An 18,489-nucleotide genomic window follows, 5' to 3' on the forward strand; every position below is an offset into this window, starting at 1 on the left:
AAAAAATTCATTAATATAAAATGAAAACCAAGTTAAAGTTAAAGTTAAGGAAGAAATCCTTAAATCTCAATAAAATATTTTTGATCTCCATTGTAATACTTTGAATGTGGGAATTTTAGTAAGTGTTTTCCTAAAATAAATGTTATTATTTAGTTGTATAGTTGTGGGTCCATGAATATAATTTAAATTGAGGATACTCTAGGAGCATATTACACATAGCAAAACCATATTATTCAAAAATAGCCATACATAGCTCCACTTTATCCAGCATATCAAAACTTTAGATTAGCTTCGATACACAAAATGCTTGGATGTTAGTGGAAGGCATTGCTAATATAGAATTCATGTTTCCATGATGTCTTCCTGGACCAAGGAAAATTTAAAGGAAGGTTGGGAAAACTGGTTCAGCATACATTGTCTCCTGCCCACAAGCAGTATCAGATGAAAATCATTCTATTGGTCAACAACACTGAAGATGATGATTTTATATTTCTATAAAAGAATAGTGTGATATGTCAGTTAAACACGCCTCTGCATGACAGTTTCCTAAAAAAGGAGTTAAGTTTGAAGTGAAAGGAGAAGACAGAAAGCAGTTCCACCTTGGTTTACAATGTGAGAGTATGGATTTGACTTTTTATTGTTACTATAGCTGATATTAACAGTTTTATGACCCTTGCTAATCTGATATATACAAAAGTCACAGTAGATTCCTTCTGACTTCATGAAAAGTTTTTAGTAGCCACTGAGATAGGTATAAAAAAGGATTGTGATCAGGCAATAGGAAACAATGAGGAGATGGTAAGCCCTTGGAAAACTATTATAGTTTAGTTGAATATTTAGTCAGTTTGTTTCTGTCATAATGGAGACAGCTTCCAGAAACTGTCCTCTGTCTCCAAGCGCAATCCATGTTTTCCTTCGCCCAGACTAGGTACTGAAATAGCAGATGACAATAGTCCACAGACCTTGTTCTAATGGATCCTTTAAGGATCTAGAAAAGAGTGGTTTTTAAATCTGCAATGTAGTCTATGTTCTCTCTCCAAATCCTGTTCTTCAGTTCCATCATTTCTTCACAGTTTGGACTTGTAGTCTTTTCCTAAGCACAATTGCCTTGTTGTTCCTTTACCCTTTTCTGCTAACTCCACCCCAGCCTCTGCCTCCAGGGGCCCCCAAAACATACTTGATTGTTTTTTAGGTACAACATTTATTTTTATGTCTTTGATAATTTTTTGCTATGGGATCAATAGCAATCCATTTCTCGTCTCTAGCTTTTATTAAAATTCTCTTAACACTAAAAGTACCCCACATTGTGATTTGATCGCACAATTTGGAATTTTAGTTAGAGTCAATAGTTTTGTCAAGTGATCTTCATGTAGCTGGACAAAATGATGACAACAAAGGTATTTATAAAAATATATTTCACAAAGTAGGAAACAATACAGGAGTTTCTCTGAATACAACACATGGAGTAAATAAACAATATTGCATTAAAGCAAAGTATAAAAGTAAAATGATCTGCATGTAATACTTGAGTTTTATCATACATTTTCTACTCCTACATGGCAGGTTTGCATTACAAACTAAATATGCTCACATATTCTAGCGCTGCTCGGTTTTTGTAGTCTAACACGTTCTGCGCATCACCATGACCAGGGACAGAAGTGTAAAAAACATAAGCAGTAAAATTATGTACAAATCAGTTCCTGCTTTAAATTAGTTGGGGGAGGACAACTTGAAGCATTTTTATTGGGTGGGGCATTATGTAAGTATCTAAAAGTCTAGAGTTTAAATATTCACAGGAATCAATATACCTTCAGATGTTTGTGCTTGTAGTAAAAACACCAAATACTAGGATTATGAAGAAAATAGAAAACAGTCCAAAAGTTTCTCTGGGAAATGCTGTTCCTGTCATTATCAGTCACAATATCACTTTCTACTCTAAAGAGACTATTACCTCTCCCCTTGATAATATTGCCTGCCATACTTAGCTCATCAAAATGTACATGTATTAAACATTCATTGTATAGATATTAATATAAAACAATCTAAAGGATTATTAATGGATATAATTTCGTTTTCCCCATATAATCCCTTAATCTATAGATTACCAACCTTAATAAATAAAAGCATTATTGGACATCAATAAAATATTTATTTTGAGGATTAAACAAATAAATTCACACGCTAGCAATAAAACCATCTGTCTCTGATGTGGTCCACTGTGGAATACAGTTTATCTCTGTGTCCTTGTGGAAGAAGATGAAGTGGAGGGAACCAGGCTTCCTGCTTCTAGACACAGCCTGTTTGAATGGCATGTCTCTCCTCCCACCTTTCAGCTGGCATTCCCCACCCTGGAATGGATTACGAATATGTGAATATTTTTAAGGCTCGACACAATATTTAAAGATGCTATTCAGTCTCTGGTGAGTGGGGCCAACATTTATGTACAACGTGTGGTCACCGCGTACCATATAATCTAGGAGGCCTCCCCAAACTCCACAAAGTCATAACGTACAGCGGACCAAAGTATTGCTTTATCATTTGTGACGGGATCCTTATTGGTGAAGGGGAAAGAAACCATTTGCACTCATAAAAATCCTTGCAGAAGACACATATCAGCAGCAGATTACTTGCAGGTTCATTTTTTTTCTAATAAAGCACCTTTTAATTTTGTTTTTTTTCCTCTTAAACAATTCTCTAATGGTTAACTAGGATCCCAATCTCTGACCGAGGCAGTCAGTTAAATATCAAATATTCAAAGACTTCTAGACACTCCACATACTTAATTCACACTCCACAAGATTTATAACCTCCTAACATATACTTTTTATTTTTATTATTTTTTGGTTCAACATTAAAATGTGGTTGAGTTTATAGATGATTGGTGCTAAACTTGCCTCTAAAACAAATAGCCACATTTGTTGTATCTAAGGGGAGTGACCCTAGAATATTACAGAATGCTCAGTTCCATTGATTGTTTATATAATCCACTGTCAAGTTTCTTTGTCACTTTCACCAACAGAGTAGAGTTCGCCCAGTCTCTTAAAGCGGGGACCCCAGTCACTGAGGTAGTCAAAATTCTGGTCTGAGTCTGATGTGGTGGACTCCAGGGAGCTGAGGGAGCCAGCCACAGACCCTCGGCCTTCATAGCCATAAATCTGAATGGAGTCATATGGTGGGGCCGTGGGGTCATTATCTGCCTCATGCAGCCTTACATTTATAAATTCATCGACATCAACACCATTTGGAACTGGAGCAAGCCCTTGCCTTGGCATAAACTGCAAATCTGGTTTAATATCCTTACGGGGTAAAAATCCATTAATTCCATCTGGATTTTGCAAAGTTGCAATGTCAAAAGCCTCTGTGTCCTCCTCCCCGCCTCCTTCATCATCGTAGCGGATGATGTTTTCTCGAACATCTTCATCGTCTTTGATAATTAATGGCTCATTTTTATGCCGCCTCAGGGTAACGAACAGGACCACAATGACTGGAAGAAAAAAAAATATCAAATCACAATCAGTCAAAAAGCATTTCCTGTCACAATCAAAGCAGAATAGTTGATGGGGAGGAGAGCACGGTAGAAAGCTCCTGTTTACAACCCTTTCAATCCTGTGCCTTGAGACTGGTTCTAAAGTAGCCAGTCATGCTCACACCCGGATTGCCAAAATCTTTAATAACAAATCAAGCTAAACACTTATCTGAATGACAAGCACTTAATTTTTGTACATATTACTCCGAAATCACTTTTGTTTAATAAACATTTTGTTGTGGTGGCATAAATGCATATAATCTGGAATCAACTCTAATGTGAGTCCCACAATATAAAAAATAGCATTCGCAGCATGAGTAACATGCTAAGTATATTGTGTGAACTGTTCTCAATACTTGGCTTCTGCTCATCTTTCTTATATGTAATATGTACGGTATTTGAGAAATTCTTTTTCTGGTGGTGTTGTTGCTGATAGCAGAAATAAAAAACCAGGGTGTTCTACATACTTTAAAGCACTCAATCACTGAGTTATGGCCACGACAATATTGTAATATATAAGATATTCTCTAATTAAATGATGTGTTAATTTCACACAATGTATAGATTGCTAGATAAATAATGTCTTATATTCAATGACAATTGACAATCCCCTATCTGGAAACGTTGTCCCAATGTAGGACAAGAGAAAGGACTATTACCAAAGTAGTTGATCAGTCAAACCAATTATGTACTGACACAATTCTTAAGACAGTTTATTTTTCAAGATAAAGATAATTTCCTTTTATTTTTTTAGATATAAAGATACAGATTATTTGTTATTGGGCCACAGAGTCTTAGCATGTGGCCCAAGATAGCCTGGAACCCCAGAATTTCCTCTTTCTCCCAAGTGCTGGCTAATAGGAATGATTTCACTGTGTTCAGGCTTATTCTTACTTTCATATTAAGAATTTTTAATGGAAAGGTAATAGACCTTTTTTATCAGTTTGCATTTATTTTTGGCATTTTACCTTATATCAATGAAAATATCTATAAAATAGAATGTTGTTTGAATGAGAGCACATTTTTATCTGCTTATGTAATTTCTGTTTATCTCACTGAACTATGAGATCTAATGATGCAATTTCCCAATCCATGCATCACTTATATTCAATGGTAATGTGGATAAAAAAGAACTACCTTCTGTAACAAACTCACTTGCAACCTGTGATTTAACTGGTGTTAGGATGAGTGTAGGGAACACCATTCCCATTCCTATTGCCATACTCGTGATGGGATGAAAAAGGCAACAATTCCTGTCAAGGTAGGCCAAGTTTTCACTATTCTTTCTTACTTTATCTTCTCATAATAACCTCTGACTTTGAGAGTTCTTCTTCCCCTAAAGAATGTTAGCTACACTCCAGAGGGTGATATCTTTATTTATAGCCAGTAATGACTTTAAGCTATGAAGGCGATACCCACCTAGCAGCAAAATGATGCATGCTAGTATGGCAATTAAGGCTCCCATACTGAGTCCAATAGGAAGGACATAAGCTTCAACATTGCATGACTGGACCACACCATCATTGCTACAGCCACAGACCCGGATAGTCAAGGTACTGGTGCTGCTCAGAGGGGGATTCCCACTGTCACTGATCACTATAGGTAAAAGGTAGACTTCTTGCTTCTGCCGGTTGAATCCATTATGCTTTGCCAAAATGCTCAAGGAGTTATCTAGAAAAAAGTGGAAGTGACAGTTACTTGCATCATGTCAAAACGTATGCCAAAATAGTACTTGTTTTTCTAGGCTACAGATCCTGTGAACCTTTCTACTACTTCAAACTATGAAAGGGCCAATCATAGTCTCTCCTTCTTTACCTCTTCCAACTTTACCGATTGACACAAATCAAAATATCCACAGCAAAACATAGTGTATGAATGGACCGCAGTGATGAGATAGTAAGAGCGGATATTTTTATGTAAATGCAAAGCATATTTTATTAGAACAGTCTTCAAGGAGTTTGTCAGGAGGTCCATGTTAACCATCTCCCAAAGATATGTACATAATTTTATAATGAAATTATAGAAGTTAATTAGGTAAAACATTGCTATATTGAAAAGGCCTACTTGAGAAACTCTGTATTGAAAGACAGATTGGATGGAAATATGAACACACAAAGCTACCTTTATTGAATACTATGTTACCTAGACAACAGCCAGGATGCCCTGAAGCATTTATCTTGAGATAATAAAAGCCATATTTCTGTCCATTGAAGGAGTTGAACCATAAATATTAAACTTCTATAGAATTCTTTATGTATGTTGTTATATAGGCAAGGAAATTGGAAGTAAAAGCAAGAATTCCATTTTGCATTAGTTAGATGAAGATTGGCATTGGCTATGTGATGCAGTAACTGTGAGCATTTAAGTAATAATGTCATGTTGTGATTTCAGCTTGAAGTAAAATTAGTTCATGAGAAGTTACTGGTTCCATACTGTCTGTAGAGTCATTATTATTTCACCCTAGCAATGGGCACTTTCATTGTTCCTCCTCATCAGGAGAATGATAGTCACATTATTTACATTTTGTAAATAAAATTCAAAATGAATATTGAATTCAATATTCAATATTCAAAATGAGAACGTGATTGTCTCACAATCGTATTCTAGTCAAAATAAAGAAACTTTAGCTGCTTTGTTAACATTATTTGAAAAAAAAACACTATTTCAATGGGAAAATTTTCCAATATTGACAAACTCACAGAGAGCAGAATGCTTGGTTAATTCATTATTTCACTAAATGATATTGTCTATGATTCCAAAGCTGTTCAATTTCTGATCATCAGTGTCCTACTGATTTCTAAAACAGTCAAATAAATGGACGGCTATTTTAGTCAAATGGCTTTATTATGTTGAATCCTACCATATAATAACCTCTATTAGAATTTCTTAGAAAAATGGAAATGATTCTCCAAAATAGATGCATAATTATGTGTGATTTTATTTTGTTTAAGATATAAGCAGGCCTATAATGCTTTAGCAGTAAGTAGTCAAACAGAAAAGGCACTCTGAGTTAATAATTTTTTTTCTAAATTTCTTTTGGTCATGCCTCATTATATAGCAATTTGCACAGCAAAAAGGTTTTCTAATAGAGTTAAGTAGTGGTATACCAAATGATCCGGTAATCTTTTTTCCATGACTTAGAAGGAAATACCAGTCAGTTAAATCAGGACCTCGTTTTCTCAACACAGATGCAGACTCCATGGTTGTTTCGTATTTTCAGAAAGTGCATGACAAGTCGGAGTGCCATGAATTAGCGCAGGAAATATTTGTTAGATGGCTTCATGTCCTGTTGTTCATCACTTGAGATACGAATTGCTTTTCATCATACAAAATTAATACAATTGCAATGAGGCTTTTTCTCTTGGGGATTGTCTTTAGGTGGCTGACATTATTTATATGAGAAAGTGTTGGTGCATAGTCTCTCTTTAATGTATCCACAGGGATAATTGAAGCTGCAGCAGAAATGATACTTGTATGGAGAACAAAGCCATGACTTGTGTCTCTGTGAAGCAACGGAGAATCTAATATTCACTGCCTCTTGCATTTTCTGCACTATCTCTAGAATTTACATTTGTGTTGTTCTTTCTACATGCATGAAATTACTGCATAAGGGAAGTACAGGAGTTTTGTTCCCTGGGTTTCACCTCCACGTCCTAGGCAATACCAAATTATTCTTTTATTAAAAAAAGATTTTTTGCATGTATTACTGATATACTTAGGTTTATATTCAGCTAACTAAATTAAATCATCATTGTGGAATATATCTAACTATAAAATAACAATTTCACACAATTAGAGCTAATGTACCTGTATATGGAGAGTAAATATTTTAAAGGACCCATTTAGAAATGTTTCTGTAAGAATTTTTTATAAATTTTATAAATTTATAAATTTACATTGAGCTCTTACTTTTTTAAATTTATTAATATTATCATTCTCCTTTATGGTTGATATTTTACACAAACACACACGTAACTTTAATTAATTAAGGTTGCTTTGGGTATTATTCCCTTTCCATTTTATAATATAATATGGAATTTTCTCTTTTCCACACAGATAATTGGTTTCCTAGGAGTAAATTATTGTCTAAGTTCTCTATTTCACATTAATACTGATTAGTATCTCACAAATAAAATACACTGGACTCATACCACTTCAGAAATATCTATTTTATTTCAACCTTCTTGTCATTTTCAATCTTGCATTACTGGCATCCTATATTAATATAAAAGCATCATACTAAACTTTGAGATTTCGCTTCTACCATGTGCTTCTGTATTAAACTGAGCTATTATTGTCTATTTGCTGTTCTCTGACAAATATAGATGCAGATTGCCAGTCTCCATGAGAATTCTTTTAATAACTTTGGTAAAAATGTATGAGAACTGAAATAGATCTTATATAATATAGAGAAATTTGGAGAGCCTTGATAACTTTAGGGCTATTAGTCTTTACCAAATCATGATTTATTTATTAAATCATATGTGAATTAACCATATTAGATTCAAGCAACATCCTACCTTTGTCTTGTTTTACTATTTCTGTTTTATAGTGCATATTATTGCTATAATAAATATTTGTAAATTTAGCTATATTGTAAAATCATATTGTCAATAAACTATTGCAGTTGTATAAAATGTACCTACTTTATCAATTGCTTTTATTTTCAAAAATCTTAGTCACTTTTCTTTTACTTTTTAAAATATAACTTTTATTAGACAATCTTTTGTAGTATAGAAGCAGGCAGAGCTCCTGGATACTTATGAAAATTATAAAAGGATATGACATTGTAAAACTCACAAGATGGTTCTGAAGAAGAAAATTAAGAAACATATATATTTAAAAATACATAAAAAATAAACACATCATAGTCAAAACTTTGGAAAGAGATAAAATCTTAAAAGTGATGGAAAACTCATATAAAACTTGAAAGTGATGCTAAACTCCATATGGTGATATGGAAAGAAACTATTCATCCATTAATAGCAGAATTTTGAAAAACATAATGAATTATTAAACTAATAAACTAGTAATTACATCACGTAATTTAGGTAAGCTATATCCAAAATCTGTTTTGTATGTGTGTGCGTTTGCACACGTGTGCATATATGTGTCTGTGTGTGTTTGTGTGTAAAAGAGAGATGACAGACACAGAGAGATAAAGAGAGAAACAGACAAGAGAGAGACCGATAGGGAAAAACAGAGAGACAGAAGCAGACAGACAGAGACTGAGTTATTATCACATATCAAAATAACTAAATTTGTTACCAGTATTTACTGAAAGAAGTATTGTACATACTAAAAGGAAAAATTGCAAATGGTAATTCAAATGCATGTTAAAAATAAGAAAGATCAGTGAAGATTATCATGTAATTTCAAAAGACAGTATAAGTACATAATTTTTGCTTTTATGTCTTAACTGTCTTGAAAGAATTACACCAAACAATATATATTTAATAAGTTGTTGTGTACATCACATTAAAAAAATACAAAACTAGAGTGAAAACTACAATCTCCCACTTTCATGAATAGAGAAAATTATAGCAGTGGTGAAATGTCAAACCTTTCACACCAGAAGTACACAGAGCTTCCCGCTTAACAACTGAAGAATAAACATTATACTCAAGTATATTGGGCACATGCAGCATTACAAATTGTCTGAAACACAAAGTAATTCTGACAGGATAGAAACAACACAGTAAACGTTCTTCAGCCACTCCAAAGTATGTCCTCGCTATATGGAATTAGAAAGCATTAAGAAAGTAACTAAGGTTTGAAAAAATTGTGGAAGTTAAATAGTATGGAGTTCAGTGTCCAGATGGTCAAGGAAAAAGTACTAGAGAGTTAGAATATATGATACATCAGTATGTGTATGAATGTTTAAGTAGATATTCAACAAAGAAAAATGCAATGGCTAAATCTCAAACTCGTGTGAAAGTAAAATTCAAATTCTGTTTGACTATATCAAGAAATCATAAATATCTCAAAGTAATAACTTATTTTTTCACACCTAGCCTTCAGAAAAGAAGAGCAAAGTCATCTTAGAATGGTAAAAAGGATAAAAAATATTTCAAGAAATAGAGAGAGTAAATTAATGAAATATTGAAGAGAAAATCAAATCTTGTCACGTTTTGGCAATTGATAACTAGTCATACGTTGTTTTAATGACAAGGTTTCATTCAGTTTCAAGTAGTACTGGTTCAAATTAATTTTTATTTATTTTATATCAGCCATATTCCCAAGAGTATTATGAGTAGAAGAAATTACATTGCCCCCTGTACCTTGTTCTGATTTTAAAGGAAAGACCTGATTTGAAGTAGATGGGAAAATGGATGGCATTATTTATCAAGATACTTTCCTGTTGTTGGTTTGTACATTTGCTGTATTCATGTTGCTCTTTCTCTTTAATTTCCTTTATGTTTTGTTTCATTTTTCTAATAATAGTGGAAGGTCTTGACACAGGACTATGCATTTGTTTCAAGTTGGTTTCAATTTACTATGGAATTACCGGAAAACATTGGATTGCTTGCATTTTAATATTGTATAATCTTGTGGTTTCTTCTTCTAAGTCTGCTCTCCTATTTTGACTTCTCTTGCTGCTTACGATATTTTTTGCATTCATCTAATTATTTTGAGTAGTATAAATGTTAGACTATTTCTTGGCACTGATGTATTAGAGGAATCAGGGATATGTTATAAACTAGAAAACACATAAGACAAAAGATACAATAACTGAAATCCATGCATATGTACCACATGATCTCTTTCCTTTTCTTCCATTTCTTGAAATTAAATATATGACAACTGCATTATTTAAAAGATAGTGATATTTTGACTCTTATCTATTTAGGATATAGAATTTTCTATGTGGAACTAACACTCAACTGGATGGCAAATAGCTTAGAAAGTGCATGTGAGCTGCACACACACACTCCTTGGCTCTCTGATGCTTTCAGTTAGTGATGTAGTCAATATTTACATTACACATATTTATTTCAATAAGGGGTTTTCAGTTGTTTATTGCTTTTCAGTGCTCTATGAACATGACACATAGGAGGAGGATATTTTTTAAAATCTTGCTTCTATTTATATCATTTTTATGTAGATCTGATTAATGAAGAAAATAGTTTAGTAGAGACTAAAATGTGGATAAATAGGAACAGACATGTTTAAAATAAATTAATACTAAAATGGTATAAATATTGTGTTCTGCCTACCTTAGTCTAGAAAGACAGGTGTATACTATGAATAAATTATAAGGATAAGGTAAATATTAGTTATTTTCAAATACATATATTTTAGGTGTTTTGGAGAGCATAAACCAGTAATGTCTTTGTATAAATACTATTTCAAATTCTAGAAACAAATCAAGAAAGTATTTTACTTTCAGTATTCATAATTTTCTTTTCCATGATTTATCATGACATCAGTCCCCTTGCTCAATCCATTATATTTGCAATCACTTTAGCTTCAACTAACTTAATATCTGATTAATGAAACATTTTGTAGGAATATCAATAAGTCTGTATAAGAGAACTTCTGTTACTTAGTGAAAAAATTATATTACATTAATAAAAATGGATGTTATAGCATCTCTGAAAATACATTCAGGTATATTTATACATATGGTATAGACATAGTAATATAAATATAGGAATAGACATATTAATATAAATATAGGAATAGACATATTAATATAAATATAGGAATATAGAACTTCACGCCATATACATTTTCTACATTAATGTCTAATTTTATAATTGTATAGCCATAAATTTATACACTGTATATATCTCTCTTGTTATATTAGTAACATTCTCTTGATAAATTTATGGATAGGAATGAAGAGACTGAGCTTTTATACTTCTCCTTCTCTAATAAAATAGAGATTTGTTTTCCCCTACGTGGTTTACATGTCCAAGACTTTGCCCAATCTCCATCTCTCTGGGCCATGGGTGACCTCCTTCATTTTTTACACTTCCCCTGACCTTCCACGCTTAGACTCAAGTTTCTTCCTTTACTAAAGCTTTCATGTTATTATTTTGACAGATAATTTCCTTACTTCTCCTGATCCATTGTTTAAGCAGTGAATAACTTTTGTTTTATTTTTCTGTCTGAATATTATTCCCTTAATATTTAAATGTTATTTCCTTTTGAACAATTTTTTTTCCAAATATCTATAGAAACTTTAGTGACTGGATCTCCAATAATATAGTTTGCATTTTCATCAGAACACTATTATAAAAAATGATAGAGTAATGGAGATTTGATAGACACTGCAGATATGAAATAAATGAAACCTCCAAGCAACAAATAGCCAATTTAAATGCATAATGAGTGTTCAGCAAATATTTGTTAGATAAATAAATGACTAAGCAATCATAAGTTATATTCTCATTCATTTCTCTTCATATGGCTTGATAAAAGGAAGGTATATGTGGCTAAAATAAATCAAAGACATAGTTCATTTTCAAACTATTGGGAAGCATATATAACCTATGATTGTATATGGAAATTTGAAAGACTGACAGCTTATAAATCTTTCTTTGGGAGTGCTTTATATCATAGAAAGAGAGCAATAAACTGAGAAAGTACAGGTGCAAACAGGAGAGCTAAGCAAAGAATCAGCCTAAGTACTGAAAAAGCCATCATGTAAAATCGGTGTTCCATGGATTTTCCTTTCCTTGTTAAAATGGAAGCCTTTGTCCTATATTTAGTGAGTACTTTATGTTTAACAGCCCCAAAGTATTTTTTCCCATGATTATTAATAATATTTCATCACTCAAAATTGGGAGTCCAAAGGAGATTTTTCACAGAAGGTAATATTCTCATTTTTTTTAACTTTAGTAATAGCTACATTTATTGTGGAGTTATTGAACTTGTGTTTCTCAGATTCGTGCATTGAAACCAACACTAATTTTGTATATACAGATGCAGAGACTGATGCAACCACAATATTTGATGACGTGCTCATCTAGGGTTAGTGATCTGAAAGGGGAGAGGTCAAAGAGCTGGCAGCCTCTATTCCCTGCTTTCTGTACTTACACAGAACAATTATCATGGGAACCTGTAGGTGCTAGTCCCCTATGTCTCAAGAGAAGAGGCCTCAAGATGAAACCTTCTTCACCTGAGTCTAGTTTGGTCTTCTTGTCTCTAGGAAATTAATTTCTACTGCTGAAACCATCAGTCTGCAGCATGTTTATTAAATTTCAAGGGTAGACTAAGACCCTGCTGTAATCACACAATTTCATGCTATAAAAATGCAATCTCATTTGAGGAGAGTATCAGTGTATATCTGGGTATTTTTCAATTTTTTTCTTGCTTTTCTACATAATTATGTAAAATTTTTATACAGTTTGTCTCAAAATTTTAACTAACATCCTCCCTCTTCTCCCCTTCCCTCTCCTCCCCTCCCTTTATAGCTTCCTCTTGTCCTCCCTTTCTCTCTCCTTCTTCCTTCTAATATTCCTTCCTTTTTTCCCCTTGATTTCTTCCAGTTGGTCCCTTGCATTTTTAGTAAAAGTGTCCATTATTATTTCTGCCAATATTTTGTACACAGTATGTAATTTTAGATAACACAACAGCAGATTTTATTTCCCTAATGGCTTCAGTGAAGTTCATATGTGGTGATCCTAATGCCAAACTATGGCTTTGATCCAGGCTTCATTCGTATAAAACCAGGGAGTTAATACTTCTTTCTTTGTCTTTTTTATGCAAGTAAGACAGAAAAATAATAAAAGAGCCAGAATTAAAGAAGGCTCTTGCCAGCAACTATTTATTAGAAAGTAAATATTTGAAGAGATAATCAGTAGATACAGTGTTTTTTGGAATATTTGACTTGCAAATTTAATACAATTCTGTTGGTCAAGTTGAGAGGAATGAAAACAGTCATAAGGTCAACTCAAATTTTAATTGGCATGGAGTTTAGGAAGTATGTGCAAGAGTTTTAATTAAGTTCTTATCACTGTGTGATAACTGTAGTTTATTTACCAACACTGGGGAAAGCAAGAGCAGCTACTGGATATATGGTTGCTCAACATAGTGAAAGGGTACGCAAACATGGTTTCTAATATTTAAGGTTCTCAAGAAAATGTGTCATCTATACCTTCTACACATTCTCAGACTTCAAACAAAGTCCATGTGGACATTATTTCATAGTAATGAACTCATAAAAATTAAATTTTTAGTAAAGCCAGTCTTCTCTTGCACCATTATAACCTTTTACAAAGTTTGCTAAATGTGTATGTGTATGTCATCTTCCACAAATAGCTGTGGAATGTGCAATTAGACTGTTATCTAACTTTGTGCTGTCTTTCCATATCTTTTCTTTTTAGATCCTCCATTTTGCCACCTGCAATTTATCATCTCAATGGCGACATGCTGACTCATTATCAAATATTACCACCTTTAATAATAAAAAACATCCAGTCATCAAACATTTGCTCTGACTGGCTTTCAAAAGAGAACATCATCTGGGATTTTGTAGAATCTCCTAGATTAACACCAACTGTAATGTTTAGTCAACAGTCTACAATTACACATTGAATGAATTAGCACTTTTTTAACATAGGAAAACACACTTGGAGCTCTTTCTGCATCACAGTTCCTCCAGCTCCAAGGCTCTATAAATATCTAGCAAGTTGTCATTTGGCAATGGAAATGTATAGATAGTAGGTCACAGAAACACGAGCAGGTTTTAAGGATTTCTTTCTGAAGAAATTAGGTTCCCCATTACTAAGCATTAATATGAAGTGTTTTTACATCGTACAAGAATAGGGTTTGGTGAAATGATGTCCAGAGAAGATGGTGCTTGCTATCGTTATTATCCTGATTTCAGTATTTGCTATGGAAAGTCCTTCAGCTTATAGCCTTTAAGATACAAGCCCACTTGGGCGTGATCTCTTATACTATAACTGCAGAACTGCAGCCTTAAAGCTTAGCTAATCTCCGCTACTGGATTTGGTTCCTGTTCCCCATTTGTGCAGAGCACTGTGATCTGTGAATCTACCCCTAAATAAAGAACCCTTAATTATACTCAATTCTGAGCTAGTGTGGGACTACTTTATAGCGTCCATCAACAAGTAAGTCTTCTTCATGTCCTCATTGTGGCGAGTGGTAGAACATTAATTTAATGCTATTATTGCTGATTCCCCCACACAATCATGCTAACCCCTAATTCACAGACCCTAGAAATGTGATCTGATTTGGAAATAAGTTTTTGTAGGTCACTGATTTAAAATCTTGAAATATGGAATTCATGTGGCATTACTCAATGGTACTTAAATCTTTTAATGCAAGTCTTTGCAAGAGTGAGGAAGATTGAAATTTGACCTAGAGAAAACCAAGCAACAACAACAACAACAACAAAATAAAATGCCAAGGCAGAGACGATATGATTTGACTCTAAGCCACGAATACCTCCAGCAACGGAAGGTATGAGAGACGGGGAAAGATTCTCTCCTTGCCTATGGAGGTACCATGAGCCTGTCAGCTACTTGTTTTCAAATGTCTCTCAGAACTCCAACCAACCAAACAAACAACACTCTGTTCTTTTATTCCTCAAGTTTAAGGTATCTTTATGCAATGAATAGAACTGATTCTTTTCTAAATCTGTGTATAATTTACTGTTATGGGACAGGAATCAATATGGGACTCCTCCTATTGTACAAATAAGGAGGATTTTTAAAGATAAAGTGGCTTGTTCAAGGATTCTCTTCTGAAATCTGAGAAGTATCATCAAGTTCAATGTATTTTCTGCAATATTTTTTGTCCCCTTTTAGCAAAACTTGTCTAAAAGAGAGGTGAAGAGAGTTCTTAAAAATGTTTTATTAAAAAAGCAAGGACAAGAGTAAATAAGAAAGAGCAAGAGAGAAGCTTTTCTTTCTCAACTGCTAGCCTCATAAACGAGGGAAAAAGGAAGTGGTCAAGGTCTCTGGTGGATGAAAGTATATAATTTTTTAAATGATTACAAAGATATCCAGGGCTGGAAAGATAACTTGTTTCTTAAACTACTTGATGTCAAAGTGTGAGGATCTGAGAGTGGATCCTCCGCACAAAGCTGGTGCAGTAATGCAAGGGCCCAGAGCTAGTCATTGGACAGAAAAGACAGCAAGATCTGGGGTTTTGGCCAGAAAATTTTGGCAAATCACTGAGCTTGAAGTTCCGTCAAAAAACTTTGTCTAAAAAAATTAAGATGGATGGTCCCTATGATATGGCTCAACAAGTAAAGGCATTGTTGCCAAGCCTGCTGATTGAAGCTTAATCTCTGGAAACTACACAGAGAAATGAAAGAACTAATTCCAGCATGTTCTCCTTACACCTCTGTATGTTGTCCTCTTGTGTACATAAGTGTGCATGCACAGACAGGTACACACACACACACACACACACACACACACACACACACACACACAAAGGGAGAGAGAGAGAGAATCAGAGAGATAGACTCAGAGAGAGAGAGAGAGAGATAGAAAGACACAGAAACAAAGACACACACAAATAGCAATTGAGGAAGATATTTGACACCAACCTCTAATCTCTACATGTACACAATAAACAGGTTCTTGTACCTACATGCATAAACACATAAACATACAAAATAAATATGAGTTGCAAACAACGGCAGAAACGATATCCAACAGAGAATGCTGTACCTTGAGATGACATTAACCAGCTTACCATATTCACATAGGAAAACAAAATCACATATTATAAAATAACATTAGCCATAACTACATTTTGAGCCAGTGAACCTTTGGGATGCCATGGAAGAACACAGGAACCACAAAATCCAGTGTTTATGAGCATTCAGTGACAGTGCTCTGGCGTTGTTGATGTACTGGTTTCCCCCCTGCATTAAATCAGCATGCTCTTTCTTACCCAGATGCTCCATGTACCTTTTACAGATCCCTTCATATTCAGAAGAAAGGGAGATTTATCCTATTTCAGGATCTGTGTTATCAAGTATAAAGACCAATGTTACCCGATATTCTAAAAGGGACATAGGTATATCTGACGCACCAAACTGAAAGCTATTTCAAGGATCACTTTTCATTTTGCTTGAGTGGGAATTTTAAAGCTTTTATAAATATCAGCAGATCTGGAAAGAGTAATAAAAATTGCATTTTAGGCTACCACCCTCTTAGAGAAATTGGAAACAAACAGTATCCAGGTCTTTACTGTGAAGGTTCCAGGAAATAAAATGTTAAATGCCATGGTATTAGAAACCTGTCATCAGCAGATTGTTTTTTCTGCCTTTGTGCGGTGAGTTAACACCTGAAGGTAGTAAGAAACTAGAAATCATAGATGATTTGTTTAATACTAGAACATCCATAGAGATGACAAAGAACCACCATGAGATTTGCTTTAAAATAGGCAATTTAAATGTGCTACAACTTAAGTGAAGCAGATATTGTGCCCACCATGTTGAAAATGTAATTATTAGAGGTGAGCATAGAATATGAGAGAAAACAGAAGCACCTGAACTGAATTGCTACCCAAATAACTTGTTTTTATTTGAAAAATGTCAACTATCCACGAGATCATATCTTTTCGTTTGCTCCTATCATCTGTTCTCCCACAGAAAATGTAGAATTGTACTTTTGCACAATTGTACTTTTGCACAAGACCCAAGGTGATTTTCCAGGCAGACCTTACAAATGATATTAATCTATTTTTTCCTACGCAAACTCCATATTAATATTTTTCAAGAACACATGATACTTCAATTAATTTCACTCTCAGTAATTCAGCACCAAGTTCGTACAAGAGCTAACCAACAGAGAAAAGCCTCTGTCCATAACCTACCCAGTTATGTGCGATATAATAGAATAGGCATTGTCTGCTTCCTGAATTGTAAGATACTTTGAGATCATTATCTTTACCACTTGAACAAGACAAATTATATATGTGTATTCTAAAGAATCTTTATAAAGTTTACTCAATCCTTATTTTTTAAAAAAACAAGTGGATCTTGGGGGAGCTAAGATATGATTGCTAGTCTTGAAAAGATTCTGACCCAGAGAACAAAAGGCAGCAATTAGACAAAACATATTGTATTTGGTTGTCTACTCTCTACTTGTCATCCATGTCCTTCCATTTGCCTCCAGTGGTCACGACCACTATTCTATTCTGAGCTCTCTTAGAATCTCAATCCTCAGCATAAACTGAGAATGGAACTTTGGTGAAGAGATTCTCCTTTGCTTGGCTTAGAACAAAGGGCTTGTTTGTCAACATGGTAAAACATAGAGAAACTTTGGCCCTCTTGTCCCATAACCTCCCGTGTCTATGCTCCGTGTATTTTCTAATCTCTTTGGAGATTTTTGGAATGTGTATTACAATCTAATTTCAAATGCTGGGCTATTTTTTTTTCTGAGCTCCAACTGTATGGCTCATTTATTTATTTATTTATCTCTTTATCTATTTATTTATTTATTTATTTATTTATTTATTTATTTATTTATTTATTAGAAATTTCCTCCTCCTTCCCGCCTCCCTTTTCCCTCCCCCTCCCCACATTCCCTCCCTCTCTAGTCCTAACAGCAGTCAGGGTTCCCTGCACCATTGGAAGTACAAGGTCCTCCCCCCTCCATCCAGGTCTATAATGATGAGCATCAAAACAGACAAGGCTCCCACAAAGTCAGTCCATGCAGTAGAATAAAAACCCATTGTCCTTGGCTTCTCAGTCAGCCTTCATTGCCTGCCACTTTCAGAGTGTCCAGTATGATCACATGCTCCATCACTCCCAGTCCAGCTGTCTTTTACTTATATTCTGAAACTGTCCATCAGACTATTCAGTATCATATACTCAACTTTTAAATAATGAAACGAATATCATCAGCCTCTATGATTCGCAGTAACCAAAGATCTCTTTAGTGCAATCTTTGTGACTGTCACTTGCACGTCTCTCTAATTGTACCCAGTAACATCAAAACTTCAGTATCAGAAACCCTATCATCCCTCAG

At 34.1% G+C, this 18,489-nt stretch overlaps 1 protein-coding gene across 3 annotated transcripts in view; it reads right to left on the reverse strand.

Annotated features, from left to right (window-relative positions):
• The window catches only part of Cdh8 (cadherin 8), a 375,044-nt gene that overhangs the window by 3,137 nt on the left and 353,418 nt on the right, over positions 1-18,489 (reverse strand). The window contains exons 11-13 of one of the 3 annotated variants that reach the window (XM_048431497.3): positions 4,946-5,197; positions 3,302-3,484; positions 1,399-2,348 (exon numbers count right to left, since the gene is read on the reverse strand). In XM_048431497.3, the coding sequence (XP_048287454.1) occupies positions 2,287-2,348; positions 3,302-3,484; positions 4,946-5,197 (497 nt within the window). In that variant the 3' untranslated portion in view covers positions 1,399-2,286. Of the gene's footprint in view, positions 1-1,398; positions 3,485-4,945; positions 5,198-18,489 lie in introns of those variants that run through there. The other 2 variants (XM_048431500.3, XM_048431489.3) reach the window with 2 other exon arrangements.

The sequence above is a fragment of the Myodes glareolus genome, chromosome 22 (genome assembly GCF_982192425.1).
Source record: "Myodes glareolus chromosome 22, mMyoGla1.1, whole genome shotgun sequence".
Lineage (NCBI taxonomy): Eukaryota > Metazoa > Chordata > Mammalia > Rodentia > Cricetidae > Myodes > Myodes glareolus.